The sequence below is a fragment of the Equus quagga genome, chromosome 8 (genome assembly GCF_021613505.1).
Source record: "Equus quagga isolate Etosha38 chromosome 8, UCLA_HA_Equagga_1.0, whole genome shotgun sequence".
Lineage (NCBI taxonomy): Eukaryota > Metazoa > Chordata > Mammalia > Perissodactyla > Equidae > Equus > Equus quagga.
The window spans coordinates 120,386-140,884 of NC_060274.1; the positions used below are offsets into that span (position 1 = coordinate 120,386).

Here is a 20,499-nt window from a genome sequence, read left to right on the forward strand (position 1 = left end):
ATATATCTAGTAAGTCCATCTGATCTAATGTGTCGTTTAAGGCCAACATTTCTTTATTGATCTTCTTTTTGGATGATGTATCCATTGGTGTAAGTGGAGTGTCCCCTACTATTGCTGTGTTACTGTCTATTTCTCCTTTTATGTCTGTTAATAGTTGCTTTATATATTTAGGTGATCCTATGTTGAGTGCATAGATATTCACAAGTGTCATATCTTCTTGTTGACTTGTTCCCTTTATCATTATGTAGTGCCCTTCTTTGTCTCTTGTTATAGCTTTTGTTTTAAAGTTTATTTTTGGGGCCGGCCCAGTGACACAGTGGTTAAGTGCGCACATTCTGCTTCGACAGTCTGGGGTTCGCTGGTTAGGCTCCCTGGTGCAGACATGCCACTGCTTGGCACAATATGCTGTGGTAGGTGTCCCACATATAAGGTGGAGGAAGATGGGCATGGATGTTAGCTCAGGGCCAGTCTTCCTTGGCAAAAAGAGGAGGATTGGCAGCAGTTAGCTCAAGGTTAGTCTTCCTCAAAAAAAAAGTTTGATATAAATATTGCTACCCTTGCTTTCTTTATTTCCCACTTGCATGGAGTATCTTTTTCCATCCTTTCACTTTCAGTTTGGGAGTGTCTTTAGGACTGAAGTGTGTCTCTTGTATGCAGCATATATATGAGTCTTGTTTTTTATCCAATTGACTACCCTGTGTCTTGATTGGAGCATTTAGTCCATTGACATTTAAAGTATTGATACATATGTGTTTATTACCATTTTGTTGCCTTTTTTCTGGGTGTTTTAGAAGTTATTCTCTGTTCCTTTCTTCTTCTCTTGCTCTCTTCCCTTGTGCTTTGATGGCTTTCTTTAGTAATATGCTTGATTTCTTTCCTCTTACTTATTTGTTTACTTATTATAGGTTTCTTGTTTGTGATTACCATGAGGTCTCTATATAATATTCTAGGTATATAGCAATCTATATTGAATTGATAATCTCTTGAGCTTGACCTTTCCAAAAGCTCTGGTCTTTTACTCCCCTCCTCCGTTTTATGTTTTTGAAATTATATCTAATCTCTTGTTTTGCATGTGTCTATTCATTAGCCTCTTATCACTGTAATAGATAATCTTAGTACTTTTGTCTTTTAACCTATAGATCATCTTCATAGTTGGTTGATCTACTACCTTACTGTATTTTTGCCTTTACCAGTGATTTTATTGCCTGTTTTTTAAATAATTTTTTTATCCCTACTTGTGATCTTCTCTTTCCCACTTAAATAAGTTCCTACAACATTTCTTGTAGAACTTGTTTCTTGGTGATAAACTCCTTTAATTTTTGCTTGTCTTAGAAGCTCTTTATCTCTCCTTCTATTCTGAATGACAATCTTGCTGGATTGAGTATTCTTGGCTGTAGGGTTTTTCCTTTCAGCACTTTAAACATGTCTTGTCACTGTCTTCTTGCCTGTAGTGTTTTGGCTGAGAAGTCCACCATTAGCCTTATAGGCTGTCCTTTGTATGTCACTTGTTGCCTTTCTCTTGCCACTTTTAGAATTGTCTCTTTATCTTTAATTTTGGACATTTTAATTATAATGTATCTTGGTGTGGGCCTCTTGGTATTGATCTGGTTTGGTGGTCTCTGTGCTTCCTGTACTTGAATGTCTGTTTGTTTCCTTCCTTATGTTAGGAAAGTTTTCAGCTATTATTTCTTCAAATAGATTCTTTTCCCCTTTGTCTTCCTCTTCTCCTTCTGGGACACCTATCGTACGAATGTTAGTGTGCTTGATATTATCCCAGAGTTCAATTAGACGGTCCTCATTCTGTCTAATTCTTTTTTCTTTTATCTGTTCAGCGTGGGCGATTTCCTCTAGTCTTTCTTCCACCTCACTGATCCATTCTCCTGCATCATCTACTCTGGTATTGCACCCTTCTAGTGAATTTTTCATTTCCATTATTATATTCTTCATTTCTGATTGGTTCTCGTTTATATTTTCCAATTCTTTGTTGACATTCTCACTGTGTTCATCCAGTTTTCTCCCAATATCAGTGAGCATCTTTATGAGTTTTTGTTTGAACTCTTTGTTGGGTAAATTGCTTATTTCTGTTTCATTTTCTCCTTTTTCTGTTTTTTCCCCCCTGTTTCCTTGCTTGAAATGTATTCCTTTGCTTCCTTATTATGCGTCTTTCTCTGTGTTTATGTCTATGTATTAGGTGAGTCAGCCATGTTTCCTGAGCTTGGAGAAGTGTTCTTATGTATAAGATGACTTTTGAGGCTCAGCAGTGTGCTTCCCGCTCATCACCAGTCCAAATAATCCAGGAGTGACCCCTATTTTGGCTACTTGTGTCCTGCTGTGTCAGGGTTGCTCTTACTGCAGAGACCCAGGGACTCTAGTCTTTCCTTCCCTGGCAGGCTGTTTGTAAATTGGGTTTGGGGAGTCCAAGCACCATTGACTGCAAGGTCTAATGGCACACTCCTGTTGCAGTATTCCTGTTAACTGAGTATGTACCCTGTGTAGCTGGCCGCTAGGCTCAAGGGCTTATAGTTGTTATAGGCCTCAGGCCTGTAAGGCTGTTGTCAGCTCTCTTAGGACTGCAGCTGGCTGGGGCTAGCTCTGGCATGGGAACACCCAATTCTTTCAGGCTTTGGAAGGTCGAGCCAATCCTCTTTGTGGCTGATTGTGAAGCACAGGTCTTCTGCTGCTGATAATCCCCACCCCCACAGGTCCAGACACATTGTCGACACAGCCTGGTCCATGCACACTTCCTGATCCCCTGGAGGATACCCAGTTGCCCCACTGCAAAGGCACCCACATCTCCACCAATGCCCAATGCCCCCCCCCCACATTTCACCTAGTCCTCACACCAGCCATGCCCCACAGAAGTGGACACATTTGCCTGCCTGGAGAGGATCAAGGCACCCAGCCTATCCAGGCTGACAAGTAGCCTGAGGGCTTGCTGTTGTGTGGGGCCAGTCTCTAGGGTGGGTTTCCTGCCTTGGCTGGGCTGGATTAAATCTGTGCTCTAGTGGGCTATCAGGACAGGGGAAGAACTTCAACTGCATCTGCCAGCATTTGTGTCAGCATGCCTGTACTAGGTCACAAACATGGCTGTCACTAAAGTCTCAGTCTCTGGAGAGGTCTCACCTCTCACCGAGATGCACCCAGAGCCTACCAGGTGAGGCTCTTTTCACCAAAGGTCTGTGCAGCTGTTATTTTGGTGATTTTAGGTTGCTCTCTAAGACTGCTGAATTTGAGCATGGGCCCTTTAAGAGGCAGATTTTTTCGGCTTTCATCCAATAGTTTTTCTTGGTGTATTCCCCTGTTGCAGTTAATAGCCAGTGAAGCCAGATAGTAGGATATTCGTCTCAGTTGTGCTGAGTCTGAAGGATGCTTATAGTGATAACATACGCCTGATAAGATCTCCACTTCTCCAGGGAGGGCTGCATACCTTAGGGTTGTTCCTGCCTGGCCGACTGTGAAGGTCTGTGGCTTGTGAAGATGGCTTTTTTCTCTCCAGAAGGAATTTCTGCCTCTTCCACCTCAGTCAGGAATGTCCCTTGTTGTGGGGGTTCTTTTTATCTAGTTTTCACTTTTTTTCTCCAGGGTAATTTTTCCAAGAATAACTGTAACCTGGCTGTATTTGTGGGAGGAGGTGAGTTCTGAGTCTGCCTACACTACCATCTTGACAAGATTCCCTTTAGTTGTAAGCTACTGATAGATTTGAAATTTATGCCATGTTTAATAGACAGTTAATTGATGTTCCTCCTCCCAGTGGAGAACTGGTTTTGCTTCATTTGCAATTCAGCTAAATATTTCTCTACACAGTAAACTTGTACTGGTTTGACATTTCCATTAAGCTGGCTATAGCATCTATCTAATTGCCTCAGAACCTATGGGTAAAATAAATCCTTGAACATGAGTCTGCTTTTATATTGTATGAGTCATATTTTTACCTTTTTCTGAAAATTACCTGCTAATAATATGCATGATAGAAGTGGCGTTTGTAGAACAAGAATCCATAGCTGTAGTAAAAATTGAAAAATAAAAAACTTGACTAGAGCAGTATAAGGAGTGATTGACAAGAAGAAGAGAAAGGAAAGATAAGACAATAAATAAAATGTTGTGTCTATTCAAGGAAGAGGAACACACAGAGCATTAAGGGAGGAAGAAAAAGCAGTAGTTATCAAGCAATGATTGGAAAAGAAAGTCATTCACCTAACGGAGAGGGCAATTCTATTCTATTCTGTTCTGCCTCGCAGTTTTGCACAATTTCTATTCTTAATGTTTTAACATTATGTAGAAAAAAATTACTGTGAAACCAAATGCACTGGAAATTAAGGAGATGACTTTATCCAGGCTATTGCAATAGAAAGAACATTCCTTAATGAGTGTCAAGTGACAAAAATAAAATGTTTTAGCAATGAGTTTGATGCCTTTTTTTAAAGGGAAAACAATCCATAGATTGGGGGAGTCCAGTGCCTCACAAGCAGAGAAGTGCTCTTCCTAGGGTTGTTTGGGCAACAGCAAATTTCATAAAGCATCAGAAGCAGCACTGCAGAAGCAGGGCACGCTTGGCTGAGGTTGCATATCTGACCTTATGTAGAAACATCTGGGAACAATAAAATCAGTATACACCCCAGAGTTGGCTTAGCGTTTGGGGATTGGCAGACTGGATGTACTGCTTCTGGTTGAGTAGAGCATTTACAGGGAAAGAAAACTTGGTTTGCTGATATGGCACCCTGGGCAGGAGTGGCTCCATCTTGGGTGTAGAAGTTTACTTCAACAAGAGGAATATATTCTAGAAAAGGAATGAGCCTGGGGATTTACAGAGCAGCTAAACAAGAGATATATGAGTCTGAGGAACAGGAGAGAGGGGACTTATCTGAGTGATCTGGGGAAGAGCTATTCTTCAAAGTCAGCCCTTTCCTGGGGCACAAAAGGGTGGTGGAGATTTCTCACCTGTTGCTGTTTTCTGGGAACATAGGACTCAGGTAAAATAAACTTTTCTCTGGCTTAGACCCATTGAGTTGAGTCTCTTACACAATTCCACAGCAACTACCTTTACTGGTGACCCCACATCAGAAGATGATCAGAGGTATTTAAAACAAAACAACAGGACTCAATGGAGTCAACTATACTAAGTCCCATGTCACCAAAATGAGACAACCTACTCACAGTTTCAGCTTTCCCAGAAGTGGAATCTTACACAAGACGATCAGGAATCACCTGATCAGCACCAGTTAGGTAATCTGCCTGAGAAATCCCTGCCAACCCTTGTAAGGAAATCGACCTTGCAACAACCAATCTGCCTTTTCTTAGTATGACTTCCGTATTCCTTCTTCCTTCTGTGTATGAAACTATATCATTTTGTACATCACCTCAGAGCTTCTTTCAATCTGCTAGATTGGATGGTGCATGATTCATGAATTACCGAATAAAGCCAATAAGGTCTTTAAAGTTTATTCTCTTGAATTTTGTTCTTTAGCAGACTAAACACAACAAAAATCCCTCACCACTGTGCACACTAACTCCTGGTATTCACTCGAGTTATGGAAACCTTATTTGTTCTCTCCAGGACATTTTTCCAGAGACAGGAATGCTGGAAAACTGTGACCTCAGAGCCCACGGGGCTGCTCTGCTGATTCACACAGGATGACTAGTAAGTTCTTCCCAAGAAGAAGATAAGTATGGATAAGTCCTGGGAGCCCCACCCCAATTCTTTATTATATCTCTCTCTTAGTTGGTTTGGTACCAAGGTGGTATTGTGGAGTTCTATAAATCTTGGGACTGTCAGGCAGATAACTCTCATTCTCTTATTCAGCATCAGCCCATCTACATCACTGTTTCTTAAAAACGGCAGTTTTGAGTATTCAGACCAGGGTCCCCTTGAAGCACAGGAATTCCCCTTCCAGTAGACCTGGTTTTGCTTATGCTTAAATGATCCCACTGGGGATGGTGACCCTGAAGGTGAGGTGAGGTGAAGGAGTGAGGAGGTTAGAAAGGAAAGGGTGGGAATACAGTCCGCCTAGGAAAAGAGGCTCTGAAACTGAGGACAGAGAATTGAAGTGATGGCAGACACATGAGGAGCCCCTTCAGCCTAGCTCTTCTCATTATTCCCTCCCCATTTCGTTTAGCCTATGAATCCAATTTCAGCTATTCCTGTCCTCTGTATGCATGCAATGAGAGTTGTGGGTGACCTATTTCCTACATTCTTAAAATAGGGTCTGAGGGCCAGCAGTGAGTGAGTGAGTGAGGGTATCACCTGGGAAGTGTGCAGAAAGGCAGAATCTCTGGACCCTCCCAATAGCTACTGAATAAGAATCTGCAATTAACAATTATCCCAGGTAATTCACTTTTACATTAAGGGAGAGAAATCCTTGGCAGGGTTCATGATGAGCTACCTCAAAATATGGCACTTTGGCATATTGACTATTTTGAGCCAAAGGAATTTGTAAAACAGCAGGTACAAGAAGGACTTTCTGACCTTCCCTTAAAGCAGGTCATACGACCTTCATGTGAAAGGTGCCCCCCACACCTAGAGGAAAGGACTATAGTTATTTTCAAGATGGAGGTATGTGGAGAGGAACCTGAACAAACAGCCCTTGCTACAATTCTCCAATTCGTTACATTTAGCTCCTACCTCCTTTGTCATACCATATTTCTCCACCTCTGTTAACTCTTCATCAAATCCATCATAAAAATCACTTCTTTGGACCTTTAAGGCTCCTGTGTCACATAAAATTTATATTAAATAAATCTGTATGCTTTTCTCTGTTAATCTATCTTTGTCAGCTAAAATTTCAAATCCATACAGGAACCCTAAGAGGTTCCAGGGAAACATTTCCCCTCATACACTCCGGACTGTATTGTGTAAGGAACAGAAGCCCAGTCATGCTCTTTAGCTCTAAAGGGTCTTGGACACTACTTGTTATACACTTTTGGATTTTTGCTCTTTAGAAATTCATGTAGCAATAGAAACAGCAGGAAATGACAGTCACAGAACTTGGAGTAAATCTCGGATTCAATTCTATTTGAGTGAATGGTTTAACCTCCAAGCTTCAAGTATCACATGGGTAAAACAGGGACAGTGAGCGTCATGCTGACCTCCCACAAAACGCAGAGACGATTAGACGAATTGTGAGCACTTGACTCAGAGCAGGAACTTAATAAACACCAGGTCCTTCTCATTAATGAAAACATACCTGAGAAATAATGATGCTTTAATATTTAAATTACACATACATCATTGCTATAGGTTAACTTCTTCGTTTATCAGAATCTTCACCAGACATTATGGCAAATGCTAAATGTTGGGAACCAAGGTAAAAGAAACAACACAATTTTTAAAGCCTTTTGACGGGAATTTAGGAAATAATAGAAAACAACCAGCCATGCTGACTTCCCCTGTTTAATGGCTGTCAGCCAAGAGAAGTGGTTGATTGTGATCATTCTGTCTAAAATCCTAAGAAAGTTGTTGATTAATCAAAACAAGTATGGAAACAAAGTCTGTTGGAGACAAGCAGTTTCCTCTTTGGCACTCTGGTATAGGATATGGGAACTTATCTTTATAACCACACACTTATCCTGCTTTGTCCTTTTGTCCTGCTTTACAGATCATATAAAGGAGTTTTGGATGATGTGTGTTGTGCAGTTCATTCATCAGAACACTTAATGTTGTAACTGGAACAGTCTTATGGTAGTCTGGGTAAAGACATAGGTTTGGAAGCTCAGGTCAAGCCCAGATTTGGCCCAACAGCTCCAGATGCCATCACTGGTCCCTAACTGAAATGACAATCAGCTTGGTGATGCCCGTCTCTCCCCTTTGCCCTTACTTCTTTCCTACCTCTCTGTCACCCAGCAGCAGCCTCCTCAGTGCCCCCTTCACCTCTTTGTTTCTGAGGGTGTAGATCAGGGGGTTCAGCAGGGGGGTGATGATGTTGTAGAAGAGGGTGAGGAACTTGCCCTGGTCTTGTGAAGAACTGTTCCCAGGTTGCATGTACATGTACATGATGTTTCCGTAGAAAAGTGAGACCACTGTGAGATGGGAGCCACTTGTGTTGAAGGCCTTTTGCCTCCCTGACACTGACTGAATTTGTAACACTGCCCTCATGATGTAGCCATAGGAGACCAGGATAAATACCAGGGGTGACAGCACAATGCCCACTGCCAGGACAAAGACAGTGCCCTCAATGGCAGCTGTGTTGACACAGGCCATCCTGATTAGGGCAGGCATCTCACACAGGAAGTGGTCCACATGGTGGTTCCCACAGCGTGGTAAGAGCAGGGTGACTGGGGACATGGCCAAGGAGTTGGCCATCCCACAGCCCCAGGCCACCGACACCAAGGCCATGCAGAGGCATGGATTCATGATCACCATGTAGTGAAGGGGCTTGCAGACTGCAACAAAGCGGTCATATGCCATGACGGCCAGGAGCAGACACTCCACACCACCCAGACCCAGGAATAGGAAGAGCTGGATAGCACAGCCTGTGTAGCTGATGGTCTTGTCACCTCCACTCAGGTTATAGAGCAGCTGGGGGATGGAGCTTGTGGTAAAACTGAGGTCCAGGAAGGAGAGGTGGGTGAGGAAGAAGTACATGGGAGTGTGGAGGTGGAAGTCCAGCCGGGACACCAGGATGATGATGGTATTGCCCACAAGTGTCAGGAGATATGCAATCAAGATGACCACAAAGAGGATTCTCTCCAGATGAGGGCGGTCAGAAAACCCCAAAAGAATGAAATTTCCCTGAGTGCTGCCATTGGTTCCATCCATTTCTACTGCAACTGAAGAGAAATATGGATACTAATAATGGTAACAGTATATATAAGGGATCACTTACTATGAGCTAGGTGTTCTATGCTGTTTACATTTATTTATTCATTTAACCTCAACCACAGTGATAAGAAGTTGACACTCCTATTATCTCTGGCTTACAGAAAAGGAAATTGAGGCAGATAAGTGTTGAGCTGAGCAAATTAAAGAAAGGGGCATAACTGATTCTGAACCCAGGAAGGAGGGTTAGAATCTTTACCCTTCACTGCTGGTACTGACTCTAATTCCAATGACAGGAAAGACAAATCCTGCTGTGACCCACCCACTGATTCTTCTCAAGACACAAGTTCCTACACTCCTGCTAAAGCCTCAAAGCCCAAAAGAGAACCCCGGAATCATCAAGTAATAGTATTTAGGAAATACTCGTTATATGGAGAATGCCCCCAAGACACACTTCATTCATCTGATCATCATTCTTGAGGTAAAGTACCTGAGTAAAGAGATGATGCATGAGGCAGTAGAATATGACTAAAGCAACATACACATGAAGAGAATCTCCCTCTCTCTTTTTCTCACTTGGGTCTGGTATTGAAAAAAAAAAAGGTTTTTTTTCCTTCTAAGTACTATATACTGCTTGAGGAAAAAACAATCACAAATCTTTGCCACAGATAATAAAAGTTTAATGCTACAATTCACATATATATGCAGAAACTTCTTTCAAATTGCAATTCCAAGAATGCATGACATTCAAAGCAAAGCATGTCTGAGGACATAAACCACTAGTCTTACAGACTGATAGAGAGCCCCCATGTCCCCTGTTACAATCCCTTAGCCAACAGCTACAATTATGAGATCTTGGAAAGCTCATTTACCTTTTCATAGTTTTCTCTTCTAAAATGGTACTAATCAAACTACCTCATTTGTTTTACAGACATGTTTTGAGATTTTTTCTTAATATGAAAGACAGTAAATATGAAAGTTTATATGTGTGTTACATCAAGCTGATGTGTCATACAAACAGGGAATGAGAAAATAAGCCTATGAGAGTAGTCAGGGAAATTCTGGGGAAAAAAACCAATTATAATGAGGAGAAACTATCCTTACTATATATCTAAAGATACTTTGATAATATAATAATTGAAACATCATCATTGACCAGGCATTTGAGGTGTGGGGAATGTGAATCACATATTAACTCCATTCACCCAAACTAGTCACAATTCAAACATTTAAACATTTAAAAAAATACAACTACTATATGAAAGCATAATAGTCGTTCTCTTTCTTTTTTTTCCTGGTTACCTTGGATTTGGGTAGATCTCGCTAGGCAACTTGCAATTCTCAAAAGCTCTGAAGCAAAATATAGATAAATTTTTATATTTCTTAAAAAGACTACACTGTAAGAAATACAATTAACAAAGTCTAAAGAATAATGATTATACTAGAGAAATTCAACATGACAATTGAAAAGCTGCCATGTTTAATAATTTTTTCAAGAAATTGGCTAGAAAACATGTAACAAGAAATAGACAATGATCTGAAGAAGAGGTCCACAGACAAAAGATTTACAAAAACTTGACTTAAAAGCATTAAATTATTCCCACTGATGATTAAGGATATAAATTTAGAATATAAATATAAAAGTATTTTCTTTCTAGATAGGTAAGTATTTAAAAATATAGTATATACAGAGTTGGGAAAAGTGTAGGAAAATAAGCCCATTGACTCTTGATAAGAATTTAAATTGGCATAGTATCTTTGGTGGGATCTTAAAAAACATCGTTAATTAAATTGCGCATATATTTTAACATTGTACATATTATTTTAACAAAAGAAACATTTGTCTTCCGTAACATTTAAAATCGTGTTTTTTATGACCCACTAAGTCTGCATCTAGGGATGTGTCCTTCACTTATTAAGCTGCAACATGTGATTACACCTCCTCAAGAATCTTCATACAGCGTTGACTGAACTGGATAATACTCAGTAACAATATATATGTTTGAAGTTATTGAAATAATTTAATAAATAGCAACTTTAAGAACTAGAAAAAAAAACTACTAAATTGAAATAAGTATATGTATACGACTTCTCTGATTTTTTTCTCAAAAATCCTAATAATTTCAAACAAGTGGAAAGCAAAATATAATGTTTAGTGAGATTATATGTAGTGCAATCCCATTTTTTCTGGTCACAACCTCTCTCTACATATGTATATTTATATTAAAATTGAAACAATATCTGGAAGCATACCTTGAATTGTTAAAAAAAAGACACTTCTAGAGATTGAGATGGGGTTTAAGGTAGATTTTCAATTTTACATGATCCTTTATTTATTAAATAATTAATAATTGAATTGTGAAATTTTAAAAAATGCATATGCATGTATGTATAGTATATTATTTAGAAAATTTCCCTATGAATGATTTTTTTAGTCTATTAATATATCCTTTTAACTTTCTCATTCCTCTTTTACAGAGATAATTGTCCCATCCCTCTTAAAATTTTTCTTTTTTAACTACAGACTGGAAAAGGAATAAAAGTAGAAAGAAGTTCAGGGAGTTAGGAAGGAAAACAGACTGAAATAAATTTTTAATCACCTTAATAAAGTCCGTGTTTCACAACAAACAACTGCACCATTTCATTGTCTTAAAATTGTGAACCCTATGAAATAAGAGAAAAGTGAAAATGAGGAGCTGAAAATAAGCCAAACTCAGTGAAAGGGCATGAGTTTAGTTTTCATGATAACTTGAGCTCCCACCTCCTTCTGAGCTGGTCTTCTCAACTTTGATGTAGAAGGAAGAATGGCTTCTTTACAGGAAGATTTGCAACAATTGAAAGAGAATGGTCTTGTTAATACCTCATATCTTTCCAGCTCTTAACCAAGATACTGCTCTTTCCTCCTCTTGGAACAAGACAGGAGCACTTGTCTTGCCATCAGTCCTGCTGCTAACACATGCCTCTTTCCATGGAAGAAACAGATCTCTCACCTGGAACACAGAGGGCCTTCACTTTCTGAATGGTTCTATTTTTTCTATTTTTATGGTTCTATTTTTAATACTGGTCCAGTATTAACAGCCTCCTACCCTCCCCGCCTTTCCTCTTGCTGTTTACACTTTATAAGTACCTTCTACAGCTGCTGTAAATATCTTCATATTTAACCTAATTGTTCACCTGTTCTTTCACATAGCAAATTTTATGGTCTGACATGTGGATTAATTACCAGTTTCCTGGTGAGAGGAGAGATAGGGCAATATTCGTCCTTTTGTCTTCTACACATGGACTCAGTGTAGCATCTCAAAGAATGAATAACTAATTGCTAAATGTGGCAGTTCAAGTCTTTCCTACCTTAGGGAAGCATTTACTTTTCATTGCTCAAAGCTAGAAAAGCTGAAAGGTATCATCAAGTACCAAACTGGAGAGACCTGAGCTCTCCTCACACACGTGTGTAGTAACACATGGAAAGGTCATGCAATGAAATGAAACCAGTGCCTGACAACTCGTGGTTTTTCAGGCATGAGTTTGCCTGGAATTGAAGAAGGCAGAGCATCTCACCTGCACGAAGGGAACTATTGCTTTGTAAAACGTCTGTTCAACGTGTGTGATTGGGAGTGAGTGTGCTGACAGTGTGCCACAGGGTAAAATATATGTTTCCCTGCAGCTGCCGGTCAAACAATATGAACACTATTGACCCCAAATGCACCTGCTACCTCAGAAATGCCCACACTCAAACTAAAAGTCAGCAAAATGAACTTTTTTCAGTTTCTAGAGGGTGAGCGGTCATGTTGTTAAAGACTTTAGTTTATTTGAAAAGCATCTTTAATCTTGAAGATTAGAGTTTTAAACTCACAAAAAGTGTGGCAACAATTACAGATGATATGAAATGGGATCAATGTTTTCAGACCAGGGAGCAGGCCAAGATCACCCCTGTCATCAGCTAACATTTTCCCATCTCCCCCCATGAGATTGATAGTACCCTTTTCAATGCTATTTTTTTCAATATGAAATTCACATTTCTGATTGCATTTTCTTACATCTGCATAAGTCTCAGTCTCTCTTGACAAATGCCAGTCTCAACATCAAAACCCTTCTAGTTTGTGTCTCTTCATATTTTGTCTCCTGAGTACTTTTATATTTCATCTTTTAAACATCATTTTGCACTGAAAAATTCATTGCTGTGTTAAAAGCAAATAGTATGAGTCACGATGTATGTGTTTGTGTGTAGATTTCTGTCATCATCCATAAACTTTCCAAGATCGAGGAGAAATTTCCTCATTTTCTTTTTTTCGTTCCCTTTGGGGGACTCCACATGGCTTTTTATATTTAACAAGCCAACAGGAAAGTGCACACTTCTGCTTTGAGCTTCTAAATCTAGAAATCTACTCACCATTTTTACTTGTAAGCTACAAAGAACCATTAAAGGTCAAAAGTTGGAAGGTGCAGATTTAGCCGGAAGACCACGGTGGGAATGTGCAATGCCCTCTCCTCCTGAGTGCACACAGGTGCTCCAGCCAGGTACGATTCTAGATGTGGGAGGAAATGAAAGTGCCACTGCTGGGTTTGGCCCACTCCTCAATAAGTGTCATGGACCATGATATTTGTGCAGCAATATTTATGGAAATGACAACATGATGCAACTCTCCCAAGAAAAGACTAGAGAGGGACCCTGACGGTGGTTTGAATTCATCAACAGCTCCAAGCTCTGGGGAAACTTCTAAACCCATGAGGCCATCAGTACATACACTGAAGTGTGCTGTAGGCATGTATCAGACTCTCCAATCTCCCATAGGGTCCACACAGAAAATGAGTACCATGAGAATTTGTCCCTCTATATAAAAATAATTTAATACATCGTTATGTAAAATAGGGGACTCATTCTATTGTTGTTTTGAAAACATAAGTACTGCTGGTCATGTGCTCCATTCCCCTGTTTCCAAGAATTCTCATGTGTCTAAGAAGCAATTGAGGCATAATTGGTCCCATCCTACCTGGAACACGATCATGCTTTTTTTCTTTTCTTAAATATACTGAAAATAAGGCAAAAGTAATTTGACCTTTTTTTAACTAAGAATTTTATGAATGAAAAAGATACCCATTGTCCTAGATAGTAAAAGAAATTCACAAGTATATCAATTAATACAAAGTTTATTATTACCTTAAGGAGCTAAAAGAGTGAACTATTTGTTTTATTTATTTTTATTTCTTTTGTCTTTGGATTTTAAAAGAAGATGTCAGCAGACCTGGCTTTATACTTTACTTTCAAAAACTAACAAGGGGGAAAGTGAGCAATATCATGAAACCCTGATTTATTAGATTGTGTATACGACCACCACATTTTAATGCTTTTGTAGAGGCAAAAATGACACCACAGAACTTAAACTTTTAAAAACAATAAGTAAATAAATTAATAGAAATAGAGTCCCTGGAATCAGTCAGGCAATCTTAGAGAAAAATAAGACTATTTTGAGTCAGTGTACTAAGGAATTTGTCAAAATTATAATTTGTGTACTTTGGAGAAGATATAGTCACAGAATCAGAGAGTAAAGAGCATATTCCATACAGGTGAATGTGTGGAACTTGTACATTTGTAGAATACGTATTCTATTCATATGCACACCACCTCCATGCTTCCCTCCTCCCCACATGATGAGAGAGCAGAGCCTCAGAGGGCCCCAGAAGCACACAGAAGATGTGAATGGTGTTTGGAGAGCAGATGGGTTTGATAGATCCCAGTGTTCCAAATTTCTCTGCCCTTTGGGACATTAACAGTTGAAATCACCAATTTGAATTTTCTTGGCTCTTTCTTCCTGTAACGAAGCTGTTTTACTTCCTGCTCTCTACCAGCTCCAAACATCACCCTCCTTCTGGTTCCCTTCATTCAGGGCCTTCCCCACATGCTAGAATCATTAGCTTATTAACTTATTAGTTTACTTGACAGACCAGTCACCTGATTGGGGGATGGGGGAAATGATCAAGTTAGTTATTTGAATAAATCATCCGGTATTCAGCTGAACTGTAGATACAGCTCTGGAGAGTTATATCTTCAGAAAAACTAGAATCTAATGTTGGAGGCTGACTTTTTAGTCACTATTTATTATTTTAGCTACTATAATGTTTTGGGCTAGAAAAATGTCTGATGTTTAATAACAGAGGGATGCACAGTAGAAGGGAAGAGGTGGGGAGGAGAGCAGACCCAAGACATCGCACAGGTAGAGGCTCTCCTGTGCAGCAGATGAAGAGGAGCACATAAAGCAGGAAAGAGTCAATTAAAAAAAAGGTTTTAGTCCATATAATTATATAGAATGTTCCTTACATTCCTGGTGACTACAACATTTTGAGAGGTGATGTATAGAATGAGTATGAAGACCCAGGGCTAGGCATTGGCCTCAGCCAGCTCCTTAGGGCCCTGCTCTGCTGGAATAGCCTGCTCTCTAGCACTCTCTGCCTGGTGGCTCACCCGCCTCCTCCAGCCACCTCAGCTGCAGTGGTTCCTCTTGGGCCAGGAAGCCACGACACTTCTCAAATCCAACCTAAAGTGCTGCTCTGCATTTCCACTTTATCCTTGAGTGACAAGGTAAATCAAATCATCAGTGATGGGGGCACAGTGTCTGGCTTCTGCCTCCACTTATGGGACAGTGAAGATGGAGAAGGCAATGTCTTGAGTGATTTCCCCTCTGTGAACAGATTGGGCACGTTTTAACAACATGCAGAAATAAGAGGCCACACATGTGAGAAGGGGCCTGGTAGAATTTGACTTTGTTCAGGATTAAGGAGCTCAGAATGTAAGGAGAGTGGAGCCCAGCATCCAAGAGGAGACTCACCAAACTGAACACAGGCAGCAAATCACAGAAGCAAAGAGCACAAGATGCTCAACGCGGGTTCTTCACTCGATTCTGGGGGTTGCTGGGCGGTGAGAGAAATCTCCCTTTAATAGTAAAGTAGCTTTACTTCCTGTCATAGATGCAAGAGGATGTGTCTTCCTGTTAGGTGTAATTGATAATGTATGATAAGGTGTGAGCGCTCCCCCTGCAGGCCTTCCTGACTTCAATTTACTTAGGGCTCCTTTTGTTAATTTCCACAGACATTGATATTAAATATCAGTAGATGTTAAAATTTACTATTAGAGTAGTAACTAGAATAAGCACTGTGTAGAAACTACAGAATTATTTGAAAAGACTAGAGAGATCCGGATTTGTAAACGTGAATAAGAAAAGACTTAGAGCTTGGAAAACATGAACATTTCTTTGTAAATGGTAATCATGAGAAGGTTAATATTCTCTGCAGAATTAATGCTGATTCTACCCAAATCTCGCATCTACAATTTTTGAGTAGACTTAAGGAACGCACTCTGATATAGCATTATTATATCTAAGTTTTATTTTCTTGGGAATGGTATGCGGAAAACTAGCTTTAAACTGAATATAAGAGGCAAATTGTTCCGCCACAGTCTCTCCACATTTTGGGTTCCCAGCCCCATTATTAAACGTACGTCTTCACTTGATTAAAATCCTAAGCTATTACCTTTTTAAAAACGTGATAATGTTTCACTCCAAATCCCACACTACTCAACTCCTTCCTCCAATTTCCATCTCTAACCCTTTCTACTACTCTCTAAACCACTAAATTCATATAATCCTGACCTCTTAAAATATACCAACTCTAAATTCCATATTCTGATCTGAAAGATACAACCCTGTTTATGTTCTCCTAACAATGCCCATTGATTTGGTTTATATATGATTGGATCGTATTGTTTATATTCTTTTGTGACTTGCTTATAGAATTGTTTATTATTTACATTTTAAAACTTCATCCATGCTGCTGTATCATGGGTTTATTTACTTTCTTTGTTGTGTAAGACTTGATTTCCTGGCTATACTATGATTTATTTATGCATTCTGTTGCTGATGAATACGTACGCTGTCTTCAGTTTTTAGCAGTTACAGGTAATGCTATCATGCTTTTTTGTACATGTGTCCTAGTAGTATGAACTTGTATATTCCGGGATCAATAAACATATCACAGAATCAATAAGTATCCTGTTATTATCTATGTAATTTTGTGGAATCTCTAGTGATGCCTTTATTTTCATTGTTGACAATGGCTATTTGTACGTTCTCTTTTATTTCTTGGTCAATTTCAGCAGACATTTATCAATATTATTCATATTTTCAAAGAACTGTCATCTGGCTTTGTTAGTCCTCCCCATTGTGTGTTTTGTTCCTTTTACTCTCTTTGCTTTTCATTTGTTGTTCTTTTATACTCTTTTAAAAGGATGTTTAACTCATTGATTTGAAATTTTAAAAATTATTTTAATCTACATATTTAAGCCTCCAAATTTCCTCTTAAGTCATGCCTTTAAAGTGTCCTACAGGTTTGATACATGAATTATTTTATTTTGGCCTAAATGTTATTTAAAACAATATTTTATAATCTACAGGAACATGAGACATTCTTATTTATTTTTTAAATTAGATTCTGAATTCAAACACTGTCGTCAGAGGCTTGAATCCTATGAAATTTGTTATGCTTTATTTTATGGCCCCTGCGTGATCGGTTTTTGTAAACTTTCCACATGTTCCACTGTTGTTAAGTGTATGGTTTTATGTGTCCATTAGGAACCGTGCTGTTTCATATTTTGTTAATTTACATCTATTTCTTCTGTCAACTACACAGAAGAGTGTATTATAATCTCCCAGTACTTTTTTTCCTCTTTAGTTCGCTCTTTTTTATATGATATGTTTTGGGGACATTGTTCTAGGTACATACAAATTTTAAATTGTATTTGTAAATTTTATTATTTTAAATGACTTTCTTTGTTCTTATTAATGTCTTTTTTCCTGATGAACCCACTTTCTTTAGGCTAGGATTTATTTGAAATATCTTTTCTCCATTTTTACTTCAAACTTCCTCTACCTTTGTAAAGGGTATTTACGATATTAAAATACCTAAACTCCCCTCATTGCTGTCAGCTGCTTTTACATCTCTCCCTTTACAAAGAAACCCTTAGTAAATGTAAGTATTGCTGCTTTTGTAATAAATATTATTTTATCTTATCCCACATATTTATCACTTTATTTGTTCTTCATCCTTTATGGCATATACCTTTCATCTGAGAGTCTACTGGTGTCAAATTCTCTTAATTTTGATTTATCAAAATATACTCTTTATTATTGAAATATATTTTTACTTCTTAAGAATTTTACCTCACAAGATCTTTCTAATTGTTTTATTTTGATCCAAGATTCTATTGAGAATAATACATTACATTTATTTATGGTTACTTTAGTCTTCTTTTATCTGAAATAATTCTCCAGAATTGTACTGCATTTAAATTTTAGCTAAATAAGTTAATTTTAACATAAAAATAAATTTTCTTTTTTCCAATGACTTGAGATTTCACCTACCAACACAAATACTAATTGTAATTGTGCCAATTTATGGACTTTTTATTATGTTGCATTATTTTATGATAGAGACTTTATAGGATAATTTAGTCTCAGGAAGGTCTAGTCCCTGATATTTTCCTTATTTTTAACGTTTGCCTGGTTTATGTGTTTACTTTCTGTATAAAGTTTAGAATCCACATGTATTGCTTGAAGAAAAAAACATATGTTATTTGTGTTGGGTTTTTTTATACTGAATGTGTGTATCCCCCCATAAATTCATATGCTGAACCTCTCACCCCTAGTCTGGCTAAATTTGGAGATGGGGCTCCAAAGGAAATAATTAAGTTTAAATGATATCATAAAAGTGGGGCCCTGATCCAACAGAATTTGTGTCCTGATGAGAAGAGACATCAAAGCATGCTCTCTTTCCCTCTCTTGGTGTTCAGACACTAAGGAAAGACTGTGAGAGGAAATACTGAGAAGGTGGATGTCTTCAAGGCAGGAAGAGAGCCTTCACAAGAACTGAACTGACCAGCATCTTTATCTCGGACTTCCAGCTTCTGGAACTATGAGAAAATCCATTTCTGTGGTTTAAGCCACCTAGTCTATGGTATTTCATTATGGCAGACCAAGCTGACTAACAGAGTTTTTGTTATATTTAATAACATGAAGTTAATATTAACTAATGGAGAACTAACCATCTTCCTGCTGTTGAATTATCTTTCCTGAGAATAAAATACATTATATTAGCTTGCTATGGATTCCATAACCAAGTACCACTAGCTGAGTGACTTAGAACAACAGAAATTTCCTGTCTCACAATTCTGGAGCTGCAAGTCTGAGGTCAAGGTGTCAATAGGACCATGCTCCATGTGAAGGAGCAAGGCAAAGTTCCATCCCAGGCCTCTCTCCTAGTTTTGGTAGTCCCTTCACTTATGGCGTCTACACTCCAGTCTTCACATGGTGTTCTCCCCCTGTGTGTCTGTGTCCATATTTCCCCTCTTTATAGGGACAATAGCCATATTGGATTAGAAGCCCAGCCTACTCCAGTGTGAACTCATTTTACCTAATTACATCTGCAACAAACCTGTTTCCCAAGAAGACCACGTCTGAGGCACTGAGGGATAGGATTTCAGCACAGGAATCTTGGAGGTATGTAAGTTGGCCCATAACATTTTGCCCTCTGGTCCCCCCAAATTCATGCCCTTCTAACATGCAAAATATGTTAATCTCTTCCCAATATCCCTAAAATCTTAATCCATTCTAGGATCAACTCTAAGTTCAAAATCTCATCCAAGTATCCAAATCAAGTCTGAGAGAGTCTCCATGTATAATTCATCCTGGGGCAAAATTCCTCTCCTTCCTTGAACCTGTGAAACCAGACAACACGCTATCTTGTTCCAGAACGCAATAATGGGACAGATGTAGGATAGACAGTCCCATTCTAAAAGTGATAAATAAGAAATCAAATAAGAGTCATGAGACCAAAGCAAGTCAGAAACCTACCCACGCAAACATCATTAGATTTTGAGACAAGAATAATCCTCTTTGACTCAGTTTTTTGCCCACAGGGGTGATGGCTCCACTCCTGAGCCCTGGGCAGGTAATTTTCCACGTCTTCATATCTTTGCTTCTACCTTTCAGGATTATTTTCAAATTTTCCTCATGTAAGTCTTACACACTTCTTATTGAGTTTAGTTCCTAAATGTTTCATCATTTTTGTTGCTTTTATAAGTGAGATTTTCTCTCCATTATATATTCTACTGCGTTATTTCTTGTGTATGTGAAGAAAGTGATTTTAATATCACTTTATTTCATTTTATATCCTGCCACCTTATTGTATTTTTTGTTGTTATAAATTTTTAAAGGCAAAACTTGGGAAATCAGTACCCACTATCTTTCTAGAAAGTGAAACATAAGATGATTAAAAACATTAAAAATTGGAACAGAGAGTTGTTCTTTATTGTCAAAGTTAAATGATACAAGTTTTACAGTATAGTGAATTTCATTGATACATGAAATTGAACTAAAATAGCTAATTAAAATATTCAAATGAAATATTTGAATCAGTAGCAGATTTTAGAAATGCAGAACAAAGCAGTTACATAAAGATCAACAGCAATTCTCTCATTATTAATGCTTATTAAGTATTTACAAATGGGAAAATGTTCTTTTCAAAATGCTAATAAAACAGAACATCTTGAAATAATCTCAATGATTACTATGGAAGAATTTTATGAAAAAATTTTTTAAAAGTCAGGCTTGGCTTCCACACATTTGAATAACCTGTGAAGCCTACCATATTTCTAGATGAAAATCCTCAATATTTTAACAATATTAATCCTTCCAAAATATTTT

At 38.4% G+C, this 20,499-nt stretch overlaps 1 protein-coding gene across 1 annotated transcript; it reads right to left on the reverse strand.

The window, feature by feature from the left end:
* Positions 1 to 7,807: 7,807 nt before the first annotated feature.
* Positions 7,808 to 8,752, reverse strand: LOC124244263 (olfactory receptor 2W3). The gene has a single exon (XM_046670754.1). It carries the CDS (start codon positions 8,750 to 8,752, stop codon positions 7,808 to 7,810), a length of 945 nt encoding a protein of 314 aa, XP_046526710.1.
* Between the last annotated feature and the right edge of the window lie 11,747 nt (positions 8,753 to 20,499).

Bases quoted from the DNA above. Each gene is read 5' to 3' on its own strand.
- LOC124244263 (XM_046670754.1), bottom strand. From the start codon at position 8,752: ATGGATGGAACCAATGGCAGCACTCAGGGAAATTTCATTCTTTTGGGG.